This window comes from Oncorhynchus kisutch, linkage group LG15 (genome assembly GCF_002021735.2).
Source record: "Oncorhynchus kisutch isolate 150728-3 linkage group LG15, Okis_V2, whole genome shotgun sequence".
In the NCBI taxonomy this organism is placed as follows: Eukaryota; Metazoa; Chordata; class Actinopteri; order Salmoniformes; family Salmonidae; genus Oncorhynchus; species Oncorhynchus kisutch.
Window position 1 is genome coordinate 47618597 of NC_034188.2, and position 21182 is coordinate 47639778.

Sequence of the window (21182 nt, forward strand, 5' to 3'; positions counted from 1 at the left end):
CCCCATCTAGGTGTGATAGCTCCTCAGCTAATTATGGATGATCCATTGAAGAGGAGGGCGTTTAGTAGTCTATCATGACTAGCCCACAGTATGCCCCATCCTGGTTAGGCTACAGCAATGTGTCACCGTCTGCAATGCTGTGGCTCAGGAAAAGGCTTTAGGCTTTGCCTCACTGCATCAAGGGTTTGTTCTAGCCTACATCCCTTCATTCACCTCCAGAAAGTGGCCACGCTGGCAACTCTAAAAGTTATACAATTCTGCATGTGAAGTGTGCTCTCATAAAAAATACATTGTGCAGAATGAGGTAAAATGTTTGTCAATTGAACTTTTTGGCATTGCCCATGGTCTGGCTGGCCAAGTGGTCCACAGTTTCCCCCTATCCCCATCACTCGGGCTGACCTTAGGAAGACCCCGAGACAGCCTGTGGTTTTCAATAGAAGAGGACCCCTGTGACTCTTAAGAACATATAGCAAGAATTTGTGGGTTATGTTGCATGATATTTATAGATCAGGCCCAACGACAATGCTTTTGTTGTCCCATCCTTCCACTGATAAATTCGGATAAATTAATCACTTTTTGACGAGTAGCTTGTCGCAAAATCGCCCGGAGATGATGGATACTGTGAGAACCGTCAGTGACCATCACACTTTTTAAATTGCTGTAAAACTACCACTAACACACATCTACAGAATAAGCGCATACATTTTTATTTTTTACTTGTGTGTATATATTGTATGACATCACATTTTCTGTATGTGTCTGTCTGTGTCACCAAGATGTTCAAATAAACCTAAACATAAGGAGAGTAGCCTAAGACGTCCACTTTGGTTCACCCCAAAAAATATAGAAAAAAATCCTTTCTAGAGACAGATTTTTCAGTAAAGGGCACCTGAATGGCGGTCTCATAACTTCCGCCCCTCACTGGACTTGGCCCTATGCCCAGGGTCTGGCTGCACTCCAGGTGACTAGGGAAACTCTGGGCGGGCTGACCTGACGATGTCACCCACCCTGGGAAGGAGTGGAGAGAAAATAGGGAAGGAAGGAGGAAATGGGGGGAGTCGAAAAGAAAAGCTGGAAAGGAGATCTTTTATGGGGCCCTGAAAGATGAGAATTTAATTACGCATCTCTTTATTCATCTGTCCAACCCACACCAACACTGCACAAGCTAACATTTCTAAACAGTCACCTTCAGCAAATTTTTCCCTACGGACACTTTAAAACCTATTTCAAGTTTATCCCCACATTGTTTTACTTCTTTAACTTCAAAGTCAGTAACCCACCATTAGAGTTAGCCTACACAACGCTCAATCACACTTAAACATTGAAAATGTTTCTTTTAAATTTGACAGAAAAATCTAATTGCCAACACATTGACTTTCATGAATGCGCATGAATTATCTACTTATAAGTAGTGGGTACTAATGAGTCACCCCCCCCCCCCCCCCCCCATTTATAAATCCGATATAAGCTTTACAATTCACACACATTTGATGGCTTATTATACAGTGCATTCAGAAAGTATTCAGACCCCTTCATTTTTTTCAACATTTTGTTACGTTACAGCCCTATTCTAAAATGGGTTAAATAAAATCTACACACAATCTACACACAATACCCCATAATGACAAAGCAAAACAGATTTTGTCAAATTTTTGCAAATTTATAAAAACAGAAATACCTTTACATAAGTATTCGGACCCTTTGCAATGAGACTCTAATTTCAACTCAAGTTCATCCTGTTTCCATTAATCATCCTTGAGATGTTTCTACAACTTGATTGGAGTCCACATGTGGAAAATTCAATTGATTGGACATGATTTGGAAAGGCACACCTGTCTATATAAGGTCCCACAGTTGACAGTGCATGTCAGAGCGAAAACCAAGTCGTAGGAATTGTCCGTAGATCTCTGAGACAGGATTGTGTCGAGGCACAGATCTCTGGAAGGGTACCAAAATATTTCTGCAACATTTAAGGTCCCCAAGAACACAGTTGGTCTCCATCATTCTTAAATGGAAGAAGTTTGGAACCACCAAGACTCTTCCTGGAGCTTGCCACCTGGCCAAACTGAGTAATTGGGGGAGAAGGGCCTTGGTCAGGGAGGTGACCAAGAACCTGATGGCCACTCTGACAGAGCTCCAGAGTTCCTCTGTGGAGATGGGAGAATGTTTCAGAAGGACAACCATCTCTGCAGCACTCCACCAATCAGGCCTTTATGATAGAGTGGCCAGATGGAAGCTACTCCTCAGTAAAAGGCACATGACTGCCCACTTGGAGTTTGCCAAAAGGTACCTAAAGGACTCTCAGACCATGAGAAACAAGATTATCTGTTCTGATGAAACCAAGATTACCCTGAATGCCAAGCTTCACACCTGGAGGAAACCTGCCACCACCCTTACGGTAAAGCATGGCGGTGGCAGCATCATGCTGTGGGATGTTTTTCAGCGGCAGGGACTGGGAGACTAGTCCAGATCAAGGGAAAGATGAACGGAGCAAAGTACAGAGTGATCCTTGATGAAAACGTCCTCCAGAGTGCTCAGGATCTCAGACTGGGCCGAAGGTTTACCTTCCAACAGGACAACGACCCTAAGTACACAGCCAAGACAACACAGGAGTGGTTTTGGGACAAGTCTCTGAATGTCCTTGAGTGGCCCAGCCAGAGCCCGATCAAACATCTCTGGAGAGACCTGAAAATAGCCGTGCAGTGACGCTCCCCATCCAACCTGACAGAGCTTGAGAGGATCTGCAGAGAAGAATGGGAGAAACTCCCCAAATACAGGTGTGCCAAGCTTGTAGCGTCATACCCAAGAAGCCTCAAGGCTGTAATCGCTGCCAAAGGTCCTTCAACAAAGTACTGAGTAAAGGGTCTGAATACTTATGTAATTTTGATATTTCAGTTTTTTTATTTCAATATATTTGCAAAAATGTCTAAAAACGAGTTATTCTTTGTCATTATGGGGTATTGTGTCAAGATTGATGAGAGGGGGGAAATTATTTCATCCATTTTAGAATAAGGCTGTAACGTAACAACGTTTTGAAAAAGTCAAGGGATCTGAATACTTTCCGAATGCACTGTATATAGTTATTAGTGTAAACATTAATAATATACAGCGCCTTCAGAAGGTATTATTTATTTTTTTACCTTTATTTAACTAGTCAAGTTAGTTAAGAACAAATTCTTATTTTCAATGACGGCCTAGGAACAGTGGGTTAACTGCCTGTTCAGGGGCAGAACGACAGATTTGTACCTTGTCAGCTCGGGGGTTTGAACTTACAACCAACGCTCTAACCACTAGGCTACCCTGATTTTTTCCACATTACTAGTCCAACGCTCTAACCACTAGGCTACCCTGACTTTTTCCACATTTTGTTGTTACAAAGTGGGATTAAAATGGATTTGTAATCTTTTTGTCAACAATCTATACACAATACTCACATTTTTTATTTCACCTTTATTTAACCAGGTAGGCTAGTTGAGAACAAGTTCTCATTTACAACTGCGACCTGGCCAAGATAAAGCAAAGCAGTTCGACACAAACAACAATCCAGAGTTACACATGGAATAAGCAAACATACAGTCAATAATACAGTAGAAAAAGTCTATATAATGAGGTAGGATAAGGGAGGTAAGGCAATAAATAAGTAATTACAATATAGCAATTAAACACTGGAATGGTAGATGTGCAGAAGATGAATGTGCAAGTAGAGATACTGGGGTGCAAAGGAGCAAGATATATAAATACAGTATGGGGATGAGGTAGTTGGATGGCTATTTACAGATTAACTATGTACAGGCGCAGTGATCTGTGAGCTGCTCTGACAGCTGGTGGATAAAACTAGTGAGGGAGATAAGTGTTTCCAACTTCAGTGATTTTTGCAGTTCGTTCCAGTCATTGGTAACAGAGAACTGGAAGGAAAGGCGGCCAAAGGAAGAAATGACTTTGGGGGTGACCAGTGAGATATACCTGCTGGAGCGCGTGATACGGGTAGGTGCTGCTATGGTGACCAGTGAGATAAATTGGTGCTTTACCTAGCAAAGACTTGTAGATGACCTGGAGCCAGTGGGTTTGGCGGCGAGTATGAAGTGAGGACCAGCCAACATGACACAACGTGACACACTCAGGAACATTCATGGTCTTCTTGGTAAGGGACTCCAGTATAGATTTGGTCTTCTGTTTTAGGTTATTGTCCTGCTGAAAGGGGAATTTATCTCCCAGTGTCTGGTGGAAAGCAGAATGAGCCAAGTTTTCCTCTAGGATTTTGCCTGTGTTTAGCTTCATTCCGTTCCGTTTCTTTTTTATTCGGAAGAACTCCCAAATCCTTAATGAATTTTGGTTCCAGAGTGGCGCAGCAGTCTAAGGCACTGCATCTCAGTGCTAAAGGTGTCAATACAGACCCTGGTTTGATCCTGGGCTATATCACAACTGCCTGTGATCTGGAGTCCCATAGGGTGGCGCACAATTGGCCCAGTGACATCTGGGTTTGGTCGGTGTAGGCTGTCATTGTAAATAGGAATTTGTTCTTAACTGACTTGCCTAGTTAAATAAAGGTTCAAAAATAAATGATTACAAGCATATCCATAACATGATGCAGCCACCACTATGCTTGAAAATATGGAGAGTGGTACTCAGTGATGTGTTATATTGGAAATTCCTCAAACATATCACTTTCTATTCTGGACAAAAAGTTAATGAATGGCTTTGCCAAGTTATCAGTGTTACTCACAGCCATTAAACTTTCAACTGTTTTAAAGTCACTATTGGCCTCATGATGAAATCCCTGGTCGGTTTCCTTCCTCTCCAGCAACTGAGTTGGGAAAGACACCTGTATCTTTGTAGTGACTGGGTGTATTGATGATACATCATCAAAAGTTGAATTAATAACTTCACCATGCTCAAAGGGATATTCATTGTCTGAAAACCTCCCTGGTCTTTGTGCTTGAATCTGTGTTTGAAATTCACTGCTCGACTGAGGGACCTTATAGATAATTGTATGTGTGGGGTACAGAGATGAGGTAGTCATTACAATTACGTTAAACACTATTATTGCACACAGAGTGAGTCCATGCAACTTGTGACTTGTTGAGCACATTTTTACTCCTAAATGTATTTATGCTTGCCATAACAAATGGGTTTGAATACTTGACTCAGCATATTTCAGCTTTTGATAAATTCATTTGAAAACATTTTTTTTTTTTAAGAGTTACACTTTGACATTACTGGGTATTGTATGTAGGCCAGTGACAAAATATCTCATTTTAAATTCAGGCTGTAACACAACAAAAAGTGGAAAAGGTCGAAGTGTGCAAATACTTTCTGAAAGCACTGTAACTGCAAGACAGAAACTGAACTTCTGCTGCAGAAATAAGTTGATAGACAGAATTCCATTGGTTACACCTTTTTTATTGGGATTACCTTGACAGTCACATAGTTACCAAATGGATCCCATGGAAACATTGAAGCAGAGGGTCAAGCCCCCAGGACTCTCCCTCCCCATCCCATGACATAGTGGGCATTGACCAGAGAGGGAGACTAGGTCTCAATTGGCAACCTATTGCCTATATAGTGCACTACTTTTGGCCAGGACCCATAGGATTTTGGGAATAGTGTGCAATTACAGCCAGCCAGAGAGATAGGGTTTTTCAGGAGTTAGCAGAAGCGCTTTTAGTGTTCATTGGTAGAACGTAGTGCCAGAGAAAAAGAGAATGGAAACTTTATGCAGTGTCACACTGAGTGTTTGTTGCAACTGCAAATGCTCATACAATCTGATAGCCTTTGTTTAATACCCACAATAGCCATGACTGAACTAGAAGGAATATGAGAGGAAGAGGAACGCTATCTGAAAGGTGGAATATTTCAAAATGTTCATTTGAAATGCAGGCAGTCCAAGTCCAGTAGGCTGAGATGAGTTGAACACTCAGTCACTCTGTCTCTGTCCCAAATGGCACCTTAAAAGTAATGTACTATTTGGGACGCAACCCATTTCTCTCTCTCTGGTAACACACACCATTGTTCCATATCCAAATCCCTTCATTAAACTGATTTCAAAATTAAGTTGTAAACAATATATTTTTTTATATGGGTGGGGGAAATCAGTCTTTGGACAAGGTATGACAGCAAGCCATGCTTTGGTTTAGCTTCCTTGGCACCGTTTCCACATGCAAACATTTTAACATTTGTGGCACAAATCCCATTGAAGTCATGGGACCAATATTATCGTTTTTCATGCATCATGTCCAAATGGATCACAAATTGATTTGAACATGATGCGCGACAAATGCTAATATCGGTCCCATGACATGAATGGGATTTGTGCCACAAATGATAAAACATTTGCATGTGATAACAGTGACAGGGAAACTAAACCAAAGCATGTTGTTGTCATACCTTGTCCATAGACTGCTTACAGGGTAAGGAAACCAAAGCCATTGTAATTTGTTGAACTATCCCTTTAACTGGTCAATAAATACACCCATGCTAATGTAAAGCATATGGGAGGGTCAGAATTCCAGTCGGGATCAGAACTGGGAATTTGCAGCCAGAATTTCAGACTCCCGAGACATGTTTAGCAGATCGTGGTCCTGGGGAAGAATAGCAATGCACGCACGCACACACACACAGATCTGCTCAACTGCGTCTCCTACACAAACACCATCCCTAACAGCAGACCATTGAGACCGTAACAACTGGCTCTGCTCGATAGCACATTTTTACCATTCATACAATATAGAGATGTGTTTATATATATTTATATTCATAGACTGATGTGTCCCGTCTATTGTCATCGCTACATTTTTTTTGTTCCTAAAACTGACAATTTTGGTCACACAGAAGGAATCTCTGCAGCACTTAAGACAGAACTACAGCAAAATGATACCTGCGTCAGGAGGAATCATAATAATGACACCACCAGCTATTGGAAATAGTAGAGGAGGACTAAGGGTGTGGGATAAGACCGTGAGGCAGCTCGATGGAATGGTGGCCAGAGAGCTTTAGAGAAGCACGACAAAGCACTAAATACAAAAACACAAGACGATTCATGAATACAATACTCTGGGAAGGCCGGGTGTTAAAATAACAAAACTTAGAAAATGTACTGACAACGGCATGACACTTAACGGATGCGTCTACACCACATACGGCTGAAAACTACACACTGGGCTAAAGAGTGACTCCGCCGGTTAGATATAGATACAGGGGCAGGGCTGGGGAGAGAGAGGTGGGACAGGAGACGTTAGTTGCTACAGGAGAACAGAAGAGCGATACACACACACCTATGCCAGCATCAAGAGAGAGGGAGGGTAGCAGTTACTCCTAAGCCAATGATACATGGTCAGACACTTTTTTTTTATCCTCCTAATACATTAGGATTGAGGGTATGGTGCATGATCTGATTCTAGATCTGTGGTTATGGGCAAGGGGTACAGTCGTCCACTAATTCAGTGCCAGGGGGAATAGATGGGTTGTACAGGAATAGTAAACAACATATCATGGGGGTGGAATGGATGTTTTGTTTAGATTAAAAAGGGGAAAAGACCCTTTAGATGCAGATGGTATTTTTTGTACTTCACAGGATGTTTGCATTATTTATACATATATGCTTTTAGTAATATAATAATTTTCAATATATAGATTTTTTTTCCGTTTGTCAGCCAGCCCGGGGGAAAAAAAGACTGAAAGAAACGATCCCATGTTGTCGTCTTTCGCTCCCTCCCTTGGTCCAGCCTCTTCCCTGTTGCGTCCCTCTTTCCACCCGATTGTGAGGTGGCGGTTAGCAGCGTGTCTCATAAATGCCGCTGCGGCCGATATAGCGCACCCATTTGATGACGTCGTGGTCACTGTAGTTCAGCTTGGGCTCGAACACCTTCAGGTAGCGCACCTTGAGTCCGGACGGAGCAAATGGCACCTGGGAGACCATAACAGAACCATAATTACACCTGGGAGAGAGTTCAGTATTGTTTTTTATTTAACTAGGTAAGTCAGTTAAGCACAAAATCTTATTTATAATGACGGCTACACTTGGCCAATTGTGCGCCACCCTATGGGACCAAACACAGTTCGTTGTGATACAGCCTGGATTCAAACCAGGGTGTCTGTAGTGACGCCTCTAGCATGAAGATGCAGTGCCTGAGACCGCTGTGCCACTGGGTGGCCCATTTGACAGGCCAGAAACATTATCACATCTGGGTCATTCAACCATTGAAGTTGGTAATACAGCACAAACTGATCTGGAGCCCAGCTACAGTAGAGATGACTGTGTAAAGGAAATAAAATACCTAATCACCTCAAAGTTCATGGAGATGGGAGGGCGCGCCCACTTCTTCTTGTCGTTGGTGGGCAGCAGCTCGATCTCAGCACTGATTTGAGACTCCTTCATCCCTGCCATACGCTTGATCCTGCAGACACGCATAGCCACACACAGTTAAGACCATTCCACAGCACAAACACAGGCGCGTGCGCACACGCGCACACACGCTAGGGATGAGCACGGTTAATCGAATATCCGGATATCAAACCCTCATTCAAGGGTTTTGTTTAATTTTGTACTATTTTCTAAATTGTTGAATAATAGTGAAGACATCAAAACGATGAAATAATACACATGGAATAATTTAGTAACCAAAAAAGTGTTAAACCAATCAAAATATATTTTATATTTGAGATTCTTCAAAGTAGCCACTCTTTGCTTTGAAGACAGCTTTGCACACTTTTGGCATTCTCTCAACCAGCTTCATGAAGTAGTCACCTGGAATGCATTTCAATTAACAGTTGTGCCTTGTTGAAAGTTATTTGTGGAATTTCTTTCCTTCTTAACGCGTTTGAGCCAATCAGTTGTGTTGTGACAAGGTAGGGGTGGTTAACAGAAGATAGCCCTATTTGGTGTCCATATTATGCAGTGCCTCCAGGATTTTGTGAAGAAAAATTGTGATTCCCGTGGCCAAAAATGCTTGTTTTGCTGCAGCTTTTCTGAAAATCTGCAATACATTTTGAGATGTTTTCTTTTCACGTTAATTTCATATAAAGCAATAAAAGTAATATGTGCTCAGTTTTAGGACGATATTAACATCTAAAGTGCTCAATTCTGTTTATTTTCCTGAACAAACAGCTCTCTCATAATCCACTCACAGATTCACACACACACCTCTCCATCAGGCTTAGGGCTTGCTATCAACACAAGATGCACCTCCTATTCCTACTCATTCTCTCTCTCTCTTAAAAAACAAGGAGTTATTTGGACATAAATTATGAACTTTATCGAACAAATCAAACATTTATTGTGGAACTGGGATTCCTGGGAGTTCTGATGAAGATCATCAAAGGTAAGTTAATATTTATAATGCTATTTCTGACTAATGTTGACTCCACAACATGGCGGATATCTCTTTGGCTGTTTTGGTCTCTGAGCGCCGTACTCAGATTATTGCATGGTATGCTTTTTCCGTAAAGTTTTAAAAAAATCTGACACAGCAGTTGCATTAAGGAGAAGTTTATCTATAGTTCCATGTATAATAGTTGTATATTTTATCAATGTTTATTATGAGTATTTCTGTAAATTGATGTGGCTCTCTGCAAAATCACTGCATGTTTTGGACCTACTGAACATAACACGCCAATGTAAAATGAGATTTTTGGATATAAATATGCACTTTATCGAACAAAACATACATGTATTGTGTAACATGAAGTCCTATGAGTGTCATCTGATGAAGATCATCAAAGGTTAGTGATCAATTTTATCTATATTTCTGCTTTTTGTGACTCCTCTCTTTGACTAGAAAATGGCAGTGTTTTTCTGTGACTTGGTGGTGACCTAACAATCATTTGTGGTGCTTTCGCTGTAAAGCCTTTTTGAAATCAGACACTGTGGCTGGATTAACAAGAATCTTATCTTTAAAATGGTGTGAAATAATTGTTTGCTTGATGAATTTTAATTATGAGATTTTTGTTGTTTTGAATTTGGCGCCCTGCACTTTCACTGGCTGTTGGCGGGGTGGGACGCTACCGTCCTGAATATCCCAGAGAGGTTAAGCCATTTTGCCGCAACATTAGAAGTATGCTTGGGGTCATTGTCCATTTGGAAGACCCATTTGTGACCATGCTTTAACTTCCTGACTGATGTCTTGAGATGTTGCTTCAATATATCCTCAAGCTTTCCTCATGAAGCCATCTATTTTGTGAAGTGCACCAGTCCCTCCCGCAGCAAAGCACCCCCACAACATGATGCTGCCACCCCCGTGCTTCACGGTTGGGATCGTGATCTTCAGCTTGCAAGCTTCCCCATTTCTCCTCCAAACATAACGATGGTCATTATGGCCTAACAGTTCTATTTTTGTTTCATCAGACCAGAGGACATTTCTCCAAAAAGTTGCAAACCGTAGTCTGGCTTTTTTTATGGCGGTTTTGGAGCAGTGGCTTCTTCCTTGCTGAGCGGCCTTACAGGTTATGTCGATATAGGACTTGTTTAACTGAATAAAGTCCCCAATTAACCAGTGGCGCAATTAACAACTTTTTTTGGTCCGTAGTTTATAGGCGACTGTGAAGCGCTTCTTAGACTGGCGCCTAACCCGTGTGGAGTTCATCAGGTACAAAACAGTAAAAATGGACTGAAACAGGGAGGGACTACCTGGACTTGTCCAATAAGAACCACTTATTTTCCATGTTTTTCCCCCGGTTGCGTAATGTTTTCCAATGTGAGCCCTAATAAACAGGGCCCTGGTACGGATAACCTGAGAACGACAGTGAGGAAAACTTACTTCCAGACGATGGCGTTCTCGCTGGCCTTGTACTTGGCCTTGCCCTTCATGCAGATCACCTGGACCCCGCTGGTGTTGAGAGGGGTGGGGATGCGCACCTGGGTAGTAAGAACATGGAAAAAGACATTCAGCTCAGTGGATCCATTCCCCATCTACAAACACTCATTCATTAGTTTATGGGTAAGACCAAGGGTGCTTCCAAAATGGCTATGTTGAGCACTACTACAAAAGTGTGTAATTTCAGGACTTTTACCTGACCGTGATGACCACGACCTGGTCAGGTACTGTGTCCAAAGCTCTATGCTCACTTGGTACCCCTATATCCCTCTGTAGCCATACCTCAATCTTCTGAGCCAGAAGCGAGGGCTTGAAGTTGGACTTAATGACCACCTTGACTTCAAGCTTGGTGCGGCCCACCTCCCTGACAAGGGGGATGACACGGAAGGGTAGGATGATGTCCTTGGTGGTGCGGTACCTGTGGAGAAGAGGCAAACACACACACAAAACAGACACATAAAGACATAGCCTGTGTGTGAATGTGTGTGTGTGCATGTGTTTGTGTGTCTGTATCACACAAGCTCGTTACCTCATGAGTTCACATTCTCCGTCCGGAGGAATGAAGCTGATGCTGCGCTCAGCGTCAAACTTGCTGAGACGCACACACTGGTGGAATGTACAGTCGTCAATGGCTATGGATTGCTTACCGCCACCACCGCCACTAAGAGAGAGAGAAAGGGATGGAGCGAGAGAGGGCGATAAAGGAGAGAGGGAGGGAGATAAAGGAGAGGGAGGGAGGGAGATAAAGGAGGGAGAGAGCGAGGGAGCAAGAGAGGGAGATAAAGGATAGAGAGAGGGAGATAAAGGAGAGGGAGGGAGGGAGATAAAGGAGGGAGAGAGCGAGGGAGCAAGAGAGGGAGATAAAGAAGAGAGGAAGGGAGAGAAGAGAGAGTGAGATAAAGGAGAAATAGAGAGAGAGAGAGGGGGGGGGGGGGGGGATAAAGGGGAGAGAGGGAGACAGGTGTTTAGAGGGGACAAGAGAGCCACACATAGACACACACACTGAAGGAGGGGAAACCGATCCTTATCATAATACACAGACATTAGATGACAGTGAGATTAACAATTAACATACATTTACGAAGAGTATGAATTTCAATGAAGAGCTGATGCACTCTGAGCTCCAACATACTGAAATCCACACACACACACAACGGATAGACAAAGCAGTAGAGGTATACCAGCCAGACACCACAACACTAATTGCCTGGTCGGTCTGACTTGTATGTCATGTTGTGTTCAGAAGGATGCAACATTAGATTGATTGATTATGAACACTACATGTCCAGATCTACCAGTCAGAAAATCAGACACATAACATTGCTCTGGTACTGAACGCAACCCTGTGTAGACAAAACGATGGACAGACAAGACAGACACACACAGAGACAGACTGAGGATGGAGAGTGAATGATGTACGCTACCTGCCTCCCAAATCACTGAGGTCCAGCACAGAGAGAGGGAGAAAATCACAGCACGAATCAAGAAGGGGGAAAAAACACAGCTTGACATCTTAGCACTATAAACATAATGCCAGGAAAGAAAAAGGTCATAAAAAAGAGGGTGGTGGAAAATGATGAACAAAGTAACAAGCCATGTGATGTAGTTGCAGCATGATGACTTGGTTACGATGGCTGCGGAAAACGGAGTGATCTGGTCAAAAGTAGTGCACTTCATAGGGAATAGGGTGCCATGTGGAACACAGCCAATGTGTTCACCTCCCAATCAGTGTTTTGGACAAGAAGAACGGCATGTGAAAACACTTTAGATAATGATTTAAGGTTTTCCATTTTACAGTTTTATCTCAGTCTTTTCAGCAGTAATCCAGTACTTGACCGTGTCAGTGACCCATTTTGCTTTGATCATTATGGGTACTTAAAAAAAATCAAGATGTTCAAGGCTTTACAAAACATTCAATGAGCATAAACAAAAATATTTTAAAACAAAAATGTACAGTACAGGAGCTTAATTCTAGCCTGGTCCCAGATCTGTTGTTTTTGCCAACTCCATTGATGTCATTGGCAAGCCAAACATTGTTTGGCATGACAATGATTGCCAGAGTTGGCATGACGGCACAAACAGACTGGCACTCAGGCTAGCTTAATCCACGGTATAGCTGCAGGCACCAGCAAAGGGCCTTCAGTCAGCTTGCTCTAGAGTTTAGAATATTTCCTATTGGTGAATTCAACAGCTTACTGGGGTGAGAGTTCTATGGACCGTAGCTGTGAAACCTCATTAAGCACCTCTGCCCCCTTGGAAATACAAGAGCTGTGCACAGCTTAATTGAATCAGATCAAGTGCCTTTCTATATCTATTCCACAGATGATTCTAATCTATATTCTAATCTACTTCTATATCTATATTTTTGGGCCACTGTTTTTGTTGTGATATCTTGTTTGATACTCTCGGACAGTGACATCTGCAAAAATAATTGACTGAGAACACATCACTTACAGCAATGACCTGGGGAATAGTTACAGGGAAGAGGAGGGGGGATTAATGAGCCAATTGGAAACTGGGGATGATTAGGTGGCAATGATGGTATGAGAGCCAGATTGGGAATTTAGCCATGCCACTGGAGTTAACACCCCTATGATAAGTGCCATGGGATATTTAGCGACCATAGAGAGTCAGAACACCCGTTTAACGTCCCATGCAAAAGACAGCACCCTACACAGGGCAATGTCCTCAATCACTGACCTGGGGCATTGGGATATATATACACCGCTGTAACATTTGCGCTTATAATATACTGCTGTGTGCGCATTGCTGAGCCTATGTGAAGAAATGGCCTAATAGTTTATCAACATTTTTAAGCTAAACGTTCTGATCTGTTGCCCCAGCCTCATTGTGTAAAATTGATTGGGGGATGCTACTGGCTGTTTTAATTTGGAATCTTTCGCCTCCCACAACTGTCCAAGACCATGTTCGGAATTTTCAGTTCTCGCACAGAATAGAAAAGGTAATCTTTTGCACTATGGGGGATAGTATATTGACATAGGTCAGTGATTTTGCTGTTCGTTAGGCCTACTCATCTTGTTGGCTGATGAAAAGTAAATGTGGGCTGTTCTTCTTATATCTTTGTCCCAGATGTGTTTGTCTTCACTTGTAGCCTGTGAGAAAGACACGATCACGTGACAGAGAGCCATGTGAGTGGGAGGTCCTTCGAGCACCCAGCCGGGAGAAGGGAATTATAATATTATATTCAGCTCAAGGGCACAAACGGTCACTGGCCGCAAAAAGTATGGATTTTTTTAGGGAGCATTATGGCCACACAACAGGGATGCCAGCCGGGAAATTTAAGGCATTATGAAGTGCTTGTCAAATTGTGAATAAGAGACTGATGAAGAGTGTACAGCCTGTGCAAAAAAACAAAGGAGAGCTCATGACTTTCATGTGACTTCTTTTCAAACCATCATTAGAGTCGTATCATGCAGCCTTACAATGTATTATACATCAAAACATATAGCCTAATGTTTGTATCACAACTGCAGTTACGTAAATAACTCTAAATTAAGCATATAGGAGGACCTGTTTCTTTATTAACTGCTGCATGTGCGCACTCAAATCATTTGGAGAAAATATCCTTTCTATTTTATTCAGTTTTGTTCCATTGTATTCCTCATACTATAAAATAATATAAAATAATGCCACAGAATTCTAAGCAAATCTTGTCTGCTAAATGAACTAGTGTAGCCCACAGCCATATGGCGTAGCCAGATCAGGAAACTAACATAAGGACAACTCACAGTACGCTATTCTGTTCTTCTGAAATATACTACATTTTCTTCATATCATCTTTCTTTAGACCTGTCTAAAATAAATAATAGATTTTTTGAAGGTGTACGATATATTACATGGATTTATTAGATTTGTAAAAATGTAGATTTTCCAAAGGTCTGTGGATGGTAGGATATGTGTGGAAGCCAGGATATTCTAAATGTGTTTATGTTAATTAACGGTCAATTACCATGAGACCAGCAGTTATTTGCTTGACAATCACCAGCTGACAAAATTTAATGACTGCTACAGCCCTAATTATGTTTGGTTGTCAGTGCAACCAAATATCAACATTTAAAGATGTATCTTCTGCTTGGATAGTTCCATCTGTACCACTGACTTAGTCTGGCTTTAATTCCAGGTTGTTGGATTCACGTCTCCGTATCAACTAAACATCAAACTTAAAGAATAGGATTAAATTAAAACTTTTTTAAAGTACATTCAAATATTTGGCAGTTGAGATTGAGTCGTGAAATCAACAGACTATACATTTTTTATCTGTAGACAAATTAAAGTCAGATTAAGTCAGTGGCACAGATATCCAAGCAGAGGATACATCTCCTTTAAATATTGATATTTGGTTGCGTTGTCAACCAAACACAATTCAATATTACTTTTGTAATACAGTAAATAGTTTTATTACAAACTAATGTAACATTCAACCTTAAAATTAGTAACACATCCATGGCCACATTCAGGTTACAGTGACTATAAATGTCTTATGTAACCGTATAAAGTGTGCATGTTCAAGATAGCATATGCAAAGGTCGTCGCAGATCTTCACAATTGCTGTAATAATCTGCACAGAATCTCAAACAGCATTGATCACTTGCACCATGTACTTTGAATGCAATCTCAACTACAATGCAGGTCACTTGGTTCTGCTATTAGATGAAACAGTGATAACACAATCTGTTGCATAAATAAACAAAATATCTGACATTGTATTCCCATTGGAACTTTCTGTACTTTTAAATGGTTGACAGTGCAGTGATAGACAATAGGGTGACAACTTAACAAAATGTCAAAGTGTTTTTCCACTGGTATTTGATTGCGCTTTTTAGATGGTTGAAAGCATAGTGGTCACACATTGGAAATTCAACTAACTTTTGCCTGTCTTTTTGAGGGGTGAATATACAGTGTACAATTTTTTTTATTTTACTAGGAACACCATCCTAATATTGAGTTGCACCCCCTTTTGCCCACAGAACAGCCTCAATTTGTCGGGGCATGGACTCTACAAGGTGTCGACAGCATTCCACAGGGATGCTGGCCCGTGTTGACTCCAATGCTTCCCACAGTTGTCAAGTTGGCTGGATGTCCGTTGGGTGGTGGACCATTCTTGATACACACAGGAAACTGTTGAGCATGAAAAATTCAGCAGCATTGCAGTTCTTGACACACACAAACCGGTTCGCCTGGCAGCTACTACCATACCCCGTTCAAAGTGACTTAAATCGTATCCTCAATGGCACACATACAAAACCCATGTCTCAGGGCTTAAAAATCCTTCTTTAACCTGTCTCCTCCCCTTCATCTACACTGATTGAAGTGAATTTAAAAAGTGACATCTATAAGTGGAATTACATGGACAGTCTAGGCCTATTCGCATGGGACTAGTATTACTTTAGAACATTGGTTATGTAATTATTACCCCAGCATGTCCAATCTTTTTTTCCCTCATTCAAAATTGACCGTTATGACAGAAGCCTGGAGGCCCTTCTAGGAGTGAAGATATTTCACATCTAGGGATATCCTAATATTGGTCTAATGGCCTTCAGTTGGGTAAAAGTCTAAGAGGGCAACAACCCAGCAGCAGGACCGCTACCTCTGCATTTGTGCAAGGAGGAGCAGGAGGAGCACTGCCAGAGCCCTGCAAAATGACCTCCAGCAGGCCACAAATGTGCATGTGTCTGCTCAAATGGTCAGAAACAGACTCCATGAGGGTGGTATGAGGGCCCGACGTCCACAGGTTGGGGTTGTGCTTACAGCCCAACACCGTGCAGGACGTTTGGCATTTGCCAGAGAACACCCAGATTGGCAAATTCGCCACTGGCACCCTGTGCTCTTCACAGATGAAAGCAGGTTCACACTGAGCACATGTGACAGACGTGACAGAGTCTGGAGACGCCATGGAGAACGTTCTGCTGCCTGCAACATCCTCCAGCATGACCGGTTTGGCGGTGGGTCAGTCATGGTGTGGTGTGGCATTTCTTTGGGGGGCCGCACAGCCCTCCATGTGCTCGCCAGAGGTAGCCTGACTGCCATTAGGTACCGAGATGAGATCCTCAGACACCTTGTGAGACCATATGCTGGTGCGGTTGGCCCTGGGTTCCTCCTAATGCAAGACAATGCTAGACCGCATGTGGCTGGAGTGTGTCAGCAGTTCCTGCAAGTGGAAGGCATTGATGCTATGGACTGGCCCGCCCATTCCCCAGACCTGAATCCAATTGAGCACATCTGGGACATCATGTCTCGCTCCATCCACCAATGCCACGTTGCATCACAGACTGTCCAGGAGTTGGCGGATGCTTTAGTCCAGGTCTGTGAGGAGATCCCTCAGGAGACCATCCGCCACATCATCAGGAGCATGCCCAGGCGTTGTAGGGAGGTCATACAGGCACGTGGAGGCCACACACACTACTGAGCCTCATATTGACTTGTTTTAAGGACATTACATCAACGTTGGATCAGCCTGTAGTGTGGTTTTCCACTTTAATTTTGAGTGTGACTCCAAATCCAGACCTCCATGGGTTGATAAATTTGATTTCCCCTGATCATTTTTGTGTGATTTTGTTGTCAGCACATTCAACTAAGTATTTAATAAGAATATTTCATTCATTCAGATCTAGGATGTGTTATTTTAGTGTTCCCTTTATTTTTTTGAGCAGTGTATATTTTTAGACCAGAGGAAAGAGTGTGTCCTACTGGCCATACAACACCACTTCCAGCAGCATCTTCTCTCCCATCCAGGGAGGTGGTACGACCCTAAACGGCCAAAGCTGGACACACCCGTTGCCCCCTCACCTCTTGCCCGCCGCCTCCTCAGTGGCGCCCCCTTTGCCCTGTTTGTCGATGACGATCTTGTCGTTCATTCCAAATTTGCACTCCGGCATGCCGCTCAGGTAGCTCTTCATCACCACGCGGCCCGAGACGTGGGCGCTCAGCACCTGGCCTGATTGGAGAAGAGGGAGAGAGGGCGAGGTTACCACGGAGCAACACGGAAGGCAGGTAACTGGTTCAGGAGAGCTGTCAAGGAGTGTTTTATGAGGTAGTGATACACTTATGTAGAGTTATAGAATAATTTATAGTAGAAGAGAAGCTTTCTCAAACATTAAAACAGGCGGGTGGCGGCCTCTAGTGGCCACATCGGCACTACACCACACTGCTAAATATGCATACATAGTCATGCATACAGTTGCGGCCAAATATATTGTCACCCTTACACTTTCTGAAATAATTCCCCATTTCTTCGAAAATAAGTTGCAATTGACCTCCCGAGTGGCGCAGTGGTCTAAGGCACGGAATCGCAGGGTTGGGCCGCCACTACAGCCTGGGGTTCGGTCATCAGTTGAACGGTGTTTCCCACTGACACATTGGTGCAGCTGGCTTCCGTGTTAATTGAGCGGGTGTTAAGGGCGGCTTGGCAGGTAATGTTTTCGGAGGACGAAATGACTCAACCTTTGCCTCTCCCGAGACCGTTGGGGAGTTGCAGCGATGAGACAAGATCGTAATCACGAAATTGGGGGGAAAAGGGTGTTAAAATTTAATTTACAAACAAAAGAATGAACAAGATCAGAAGTTGTAATTGGAGAAAAAAAAGTGGTTTCCACACCTTGTTATTGGATTGTAACATTGCAGAACCATTTTTATTTTTTGTAAACTTAAAAAAGATGCTACGCTGGATTGTTGTGGGTGTCACTGGACCAACAAAAGGATGGGGCCCTTCACAAAAGCTTTAGTCCTTCTCTAGATTAAGAACTCTGGGGATTAAAGTATCTAAGGAATGGATCCAGTATATCTCTCTGGACCTTTTGTCTTCGCAACCCCGTTTGTTTTTACTGTCCCCTCTCTTTGAAATGGAAGGCCACTGGGCTGTTGGGGTCAGCACGTCAAATGGCACTTCGGTGCTCACACATTCTAGTATCAAATCAAATCAAATTTTATTCAGTCACATGCGCCAAATACAAGAGATAAAAGTAACAAGTAATTAAAGAGCAGCAGTAAAAAATAACAATATATACAGGGGGGTGCCGGTACAGAGTCAATGTGCGGGGGCACCGGTTAGTTGAGGTAGTATGTACATGTAGGTAGATATTAAAGTGATGATAACAGAGAGTGGCAAAGGTGTGGAGAGGGGAGGGGGGGCAATGCAAATAGTCTGGGTAGCCATTTGATTAGATGTTCAGGAGTCTTATGGCTTAGAAGCCTCTTGGACCTAGACTTGTTCTCTCTGTTTGACGTGCGGTAGCAGAGAGAACAGTCTATGACTAGGGTGGCTGGAGTCTTTGACAATGTTTAGGGCCTTCCTCTGACACCGTCTGGTATAGAGGTCCTGAATGGCAGGAAGCTTGGCCCCAGTGATGTAGTGGGCCGTTCGCACTACCCTCTGTAGTGCCTTGTGGTCAGGGGCAGAGCAGTTGCTATACCAGACAGTGATGCAACCAGTCAGGATGCTCTCGATGGTGCAGCTGTTGAACCTTATGAGGATCTGAGGACCCATGCCAAATATGTTCAGTCTCCTGAGGGGGAATAGGTTTTGTCGTGCCTGCTACATGACTGTCTTGGTGTGCTTGGACCATGATAGTTTGTTGGTGATGTGGACACCAGGGAACTTGAAGCTCTCAACCTGCTCCACTGCAGCCCCGTCAATGAGAATGGGGGTGTGCTTGGTCCTCTTTTTCCTGTAGTCCACAATCATCTCCTGTCTTGATCACGTTGTAGGAGACGTTGTTATTCTGGCACCACCCGGACAGGTCTCTGACCTCCTCCCTATAAGCTGTCTTGTTGTTGTCGGTGATCAGGCCTACCACTGTTGTGTCATCATCAAATTGAATGATGGTGTTGGAGTCGTGCCTGGCCATGCAGTCATGAGTGAACAGGGAGTACAGCAGGGGGCTGAGCATGCACCCCTGAGGGGCCCCTGTGTTGAGGATCAGCGTGGCGGATGTGTTGTTACATACCCTTACCACCTGGGGGCGGCCTGTCAGGAAGTCCAGGATCCAGTTGCAGAGGGAGGTGTTTAGTCCCAGGGTCCTTAGCTTATTGATGAGCTTTGAGGGCACTATGGTGTTGAACGCTGAGCTATAGTCAATGAATAGCATTCTCACATAGGTTCCTTTTGTCCAGGTGGGAAAGGGCAGTGTGGAGCGCAATAGAGACTGCTCATCTGTGGATCTCTTGGGGCTGTAGGCAAAATGGAGTGGGTCTAGGGTTTCTGGGATGATAGTGTTGATGTGAGCCATGACCAGCCTTTCAAAGCACTTCATGGCTACAGACGTAAGTGCTACGGGTCGGTAGTCATTTAGACAGGTTACCTTAGTGTTCTTTGGCACAGGCACTATAGCGGTCTGCTTAACACATGTTGGTATTACAGACTCGGACAGGGAGAGGTTGAAAATGTCAGTGAAGACACTTGCCAGTTGGTCAGCGCATGCTTGCAGTACAGGTCCTGGTAATCCGTCTGGCACTGCGGCCTTGTGAATGTTGACTGTCTAAAGGTCATACTCACATTGGCTGCGGAGAGTGTGATCACACAGTCGTCACACAGCTGGTGCTCTCATGCATGTTTCAGTGTAATTTGCCTCGAAGCGAGAATAGAAGTAGTTTAGCTCGTCTGGTAGGCTCGTGTCACTGGGCAGCTCTCGGCTGTGCTTCCCTTTCTGGTCTGTAATGGTTTGCAAGCCCTGCCATATTCGATGAGCGTCAGAGCCGGTGTGTGTAACTCCCTTGAAGTTTCTCCTACGTAAAATAAACTGCACGGGCAGCGAATCCCATAGATCCCAACGTGAGAATTACAATTGATGGTACTTTTGATTTTTATGTCTCGACCCGATCTGGGGTGTGAGAAACTTTTCATATGTTTTGTGTACTGGCACACTTGTAGTTGCCGGGGGGGAATATGCAGGAGGCTGGTCTTGTTTGCGCCTTGGCTGATGTCGGATCGGACAACACTGTCTTTAATGTTTTTAGCTCTACGGTAGGCAGCCGCAGGAGGATGCTGAAATGTATTACCTAGGGCCGAGTCTGAGCGTAGAATATGCCAACTGCTTTTTAATGATGTCTAGTAGTTCTGGACTTTGTGGGGTGTTGGTAGTGACCAGTTGGATAGACGGTCTGGCTCTATGGCTTGTGGGCTTTCTCAGTAGTTGTACTCTAGGAACATCCATGAGTTAAAGCACATTCAACAGAAGAAAGGGCGAACTCCAAGAAAGATTCAGAGCAAAGGGCTACAATCAGACATGGTTAAATCAAGCTGAAAGTAAACCCATGGATGTTCCTAGAGCACAACTTCCTACAGCACTTGACAAACATTGAAGGTCCCTTTGTTGGTCCAGTGACAACCCCCCAATTTGTACTTGTTGTTTCCACATG

General features: G+C 43.4%; 1 protein-coding gene across 3 annotated transcripts in view; it reads right to left on the bottom strand.

Moving 5' to 3' along the window:
• Positions 1-5379: 5379 nt before the first annotated feature.
• The window catches only part of LOC109905357 (AP-2 complex subunit mu-B), a 42573-nt gene continuing 26770 nt past the window's right edge, over positions 5380-21182 (bottom strand). Inside the window, exons 8-14 of one of the 3 annotated variants that reach the window (XR_004203070.1) lie at positions 17616-17763; positions 12233-12247; positions 11338-11469; positions 11005-11226; positions 10752-10849; positions 8282-8393; positions 5380-7903 (exon numbers count right to left, since the gene is read on the bottom strand). Coding sequence is in view for 2 of the 3 variants with exons in the window: in XM_020502670.2 (XP_020358259.1) it covers positions 7769-7903; positions 8282-8393; positions 10752-10849; positions 11091-11226; positions 11338-11469; positions 12233-12247; positions 17616-17763 (776 nt within the window). In the remaining variant the exon portion in view is untranslated. The remainder of the gene's footprint in view (positions 7904-8281; positions 8394-10751; positions 10850-11004; positions 11227-11337; positions 11470-12232; positions 12248-17615; positions 17764-21182) is intronic. The other 2 variants (XM_020502670.2, XM_020502671.2) reach the window with 2 other exon arrangements.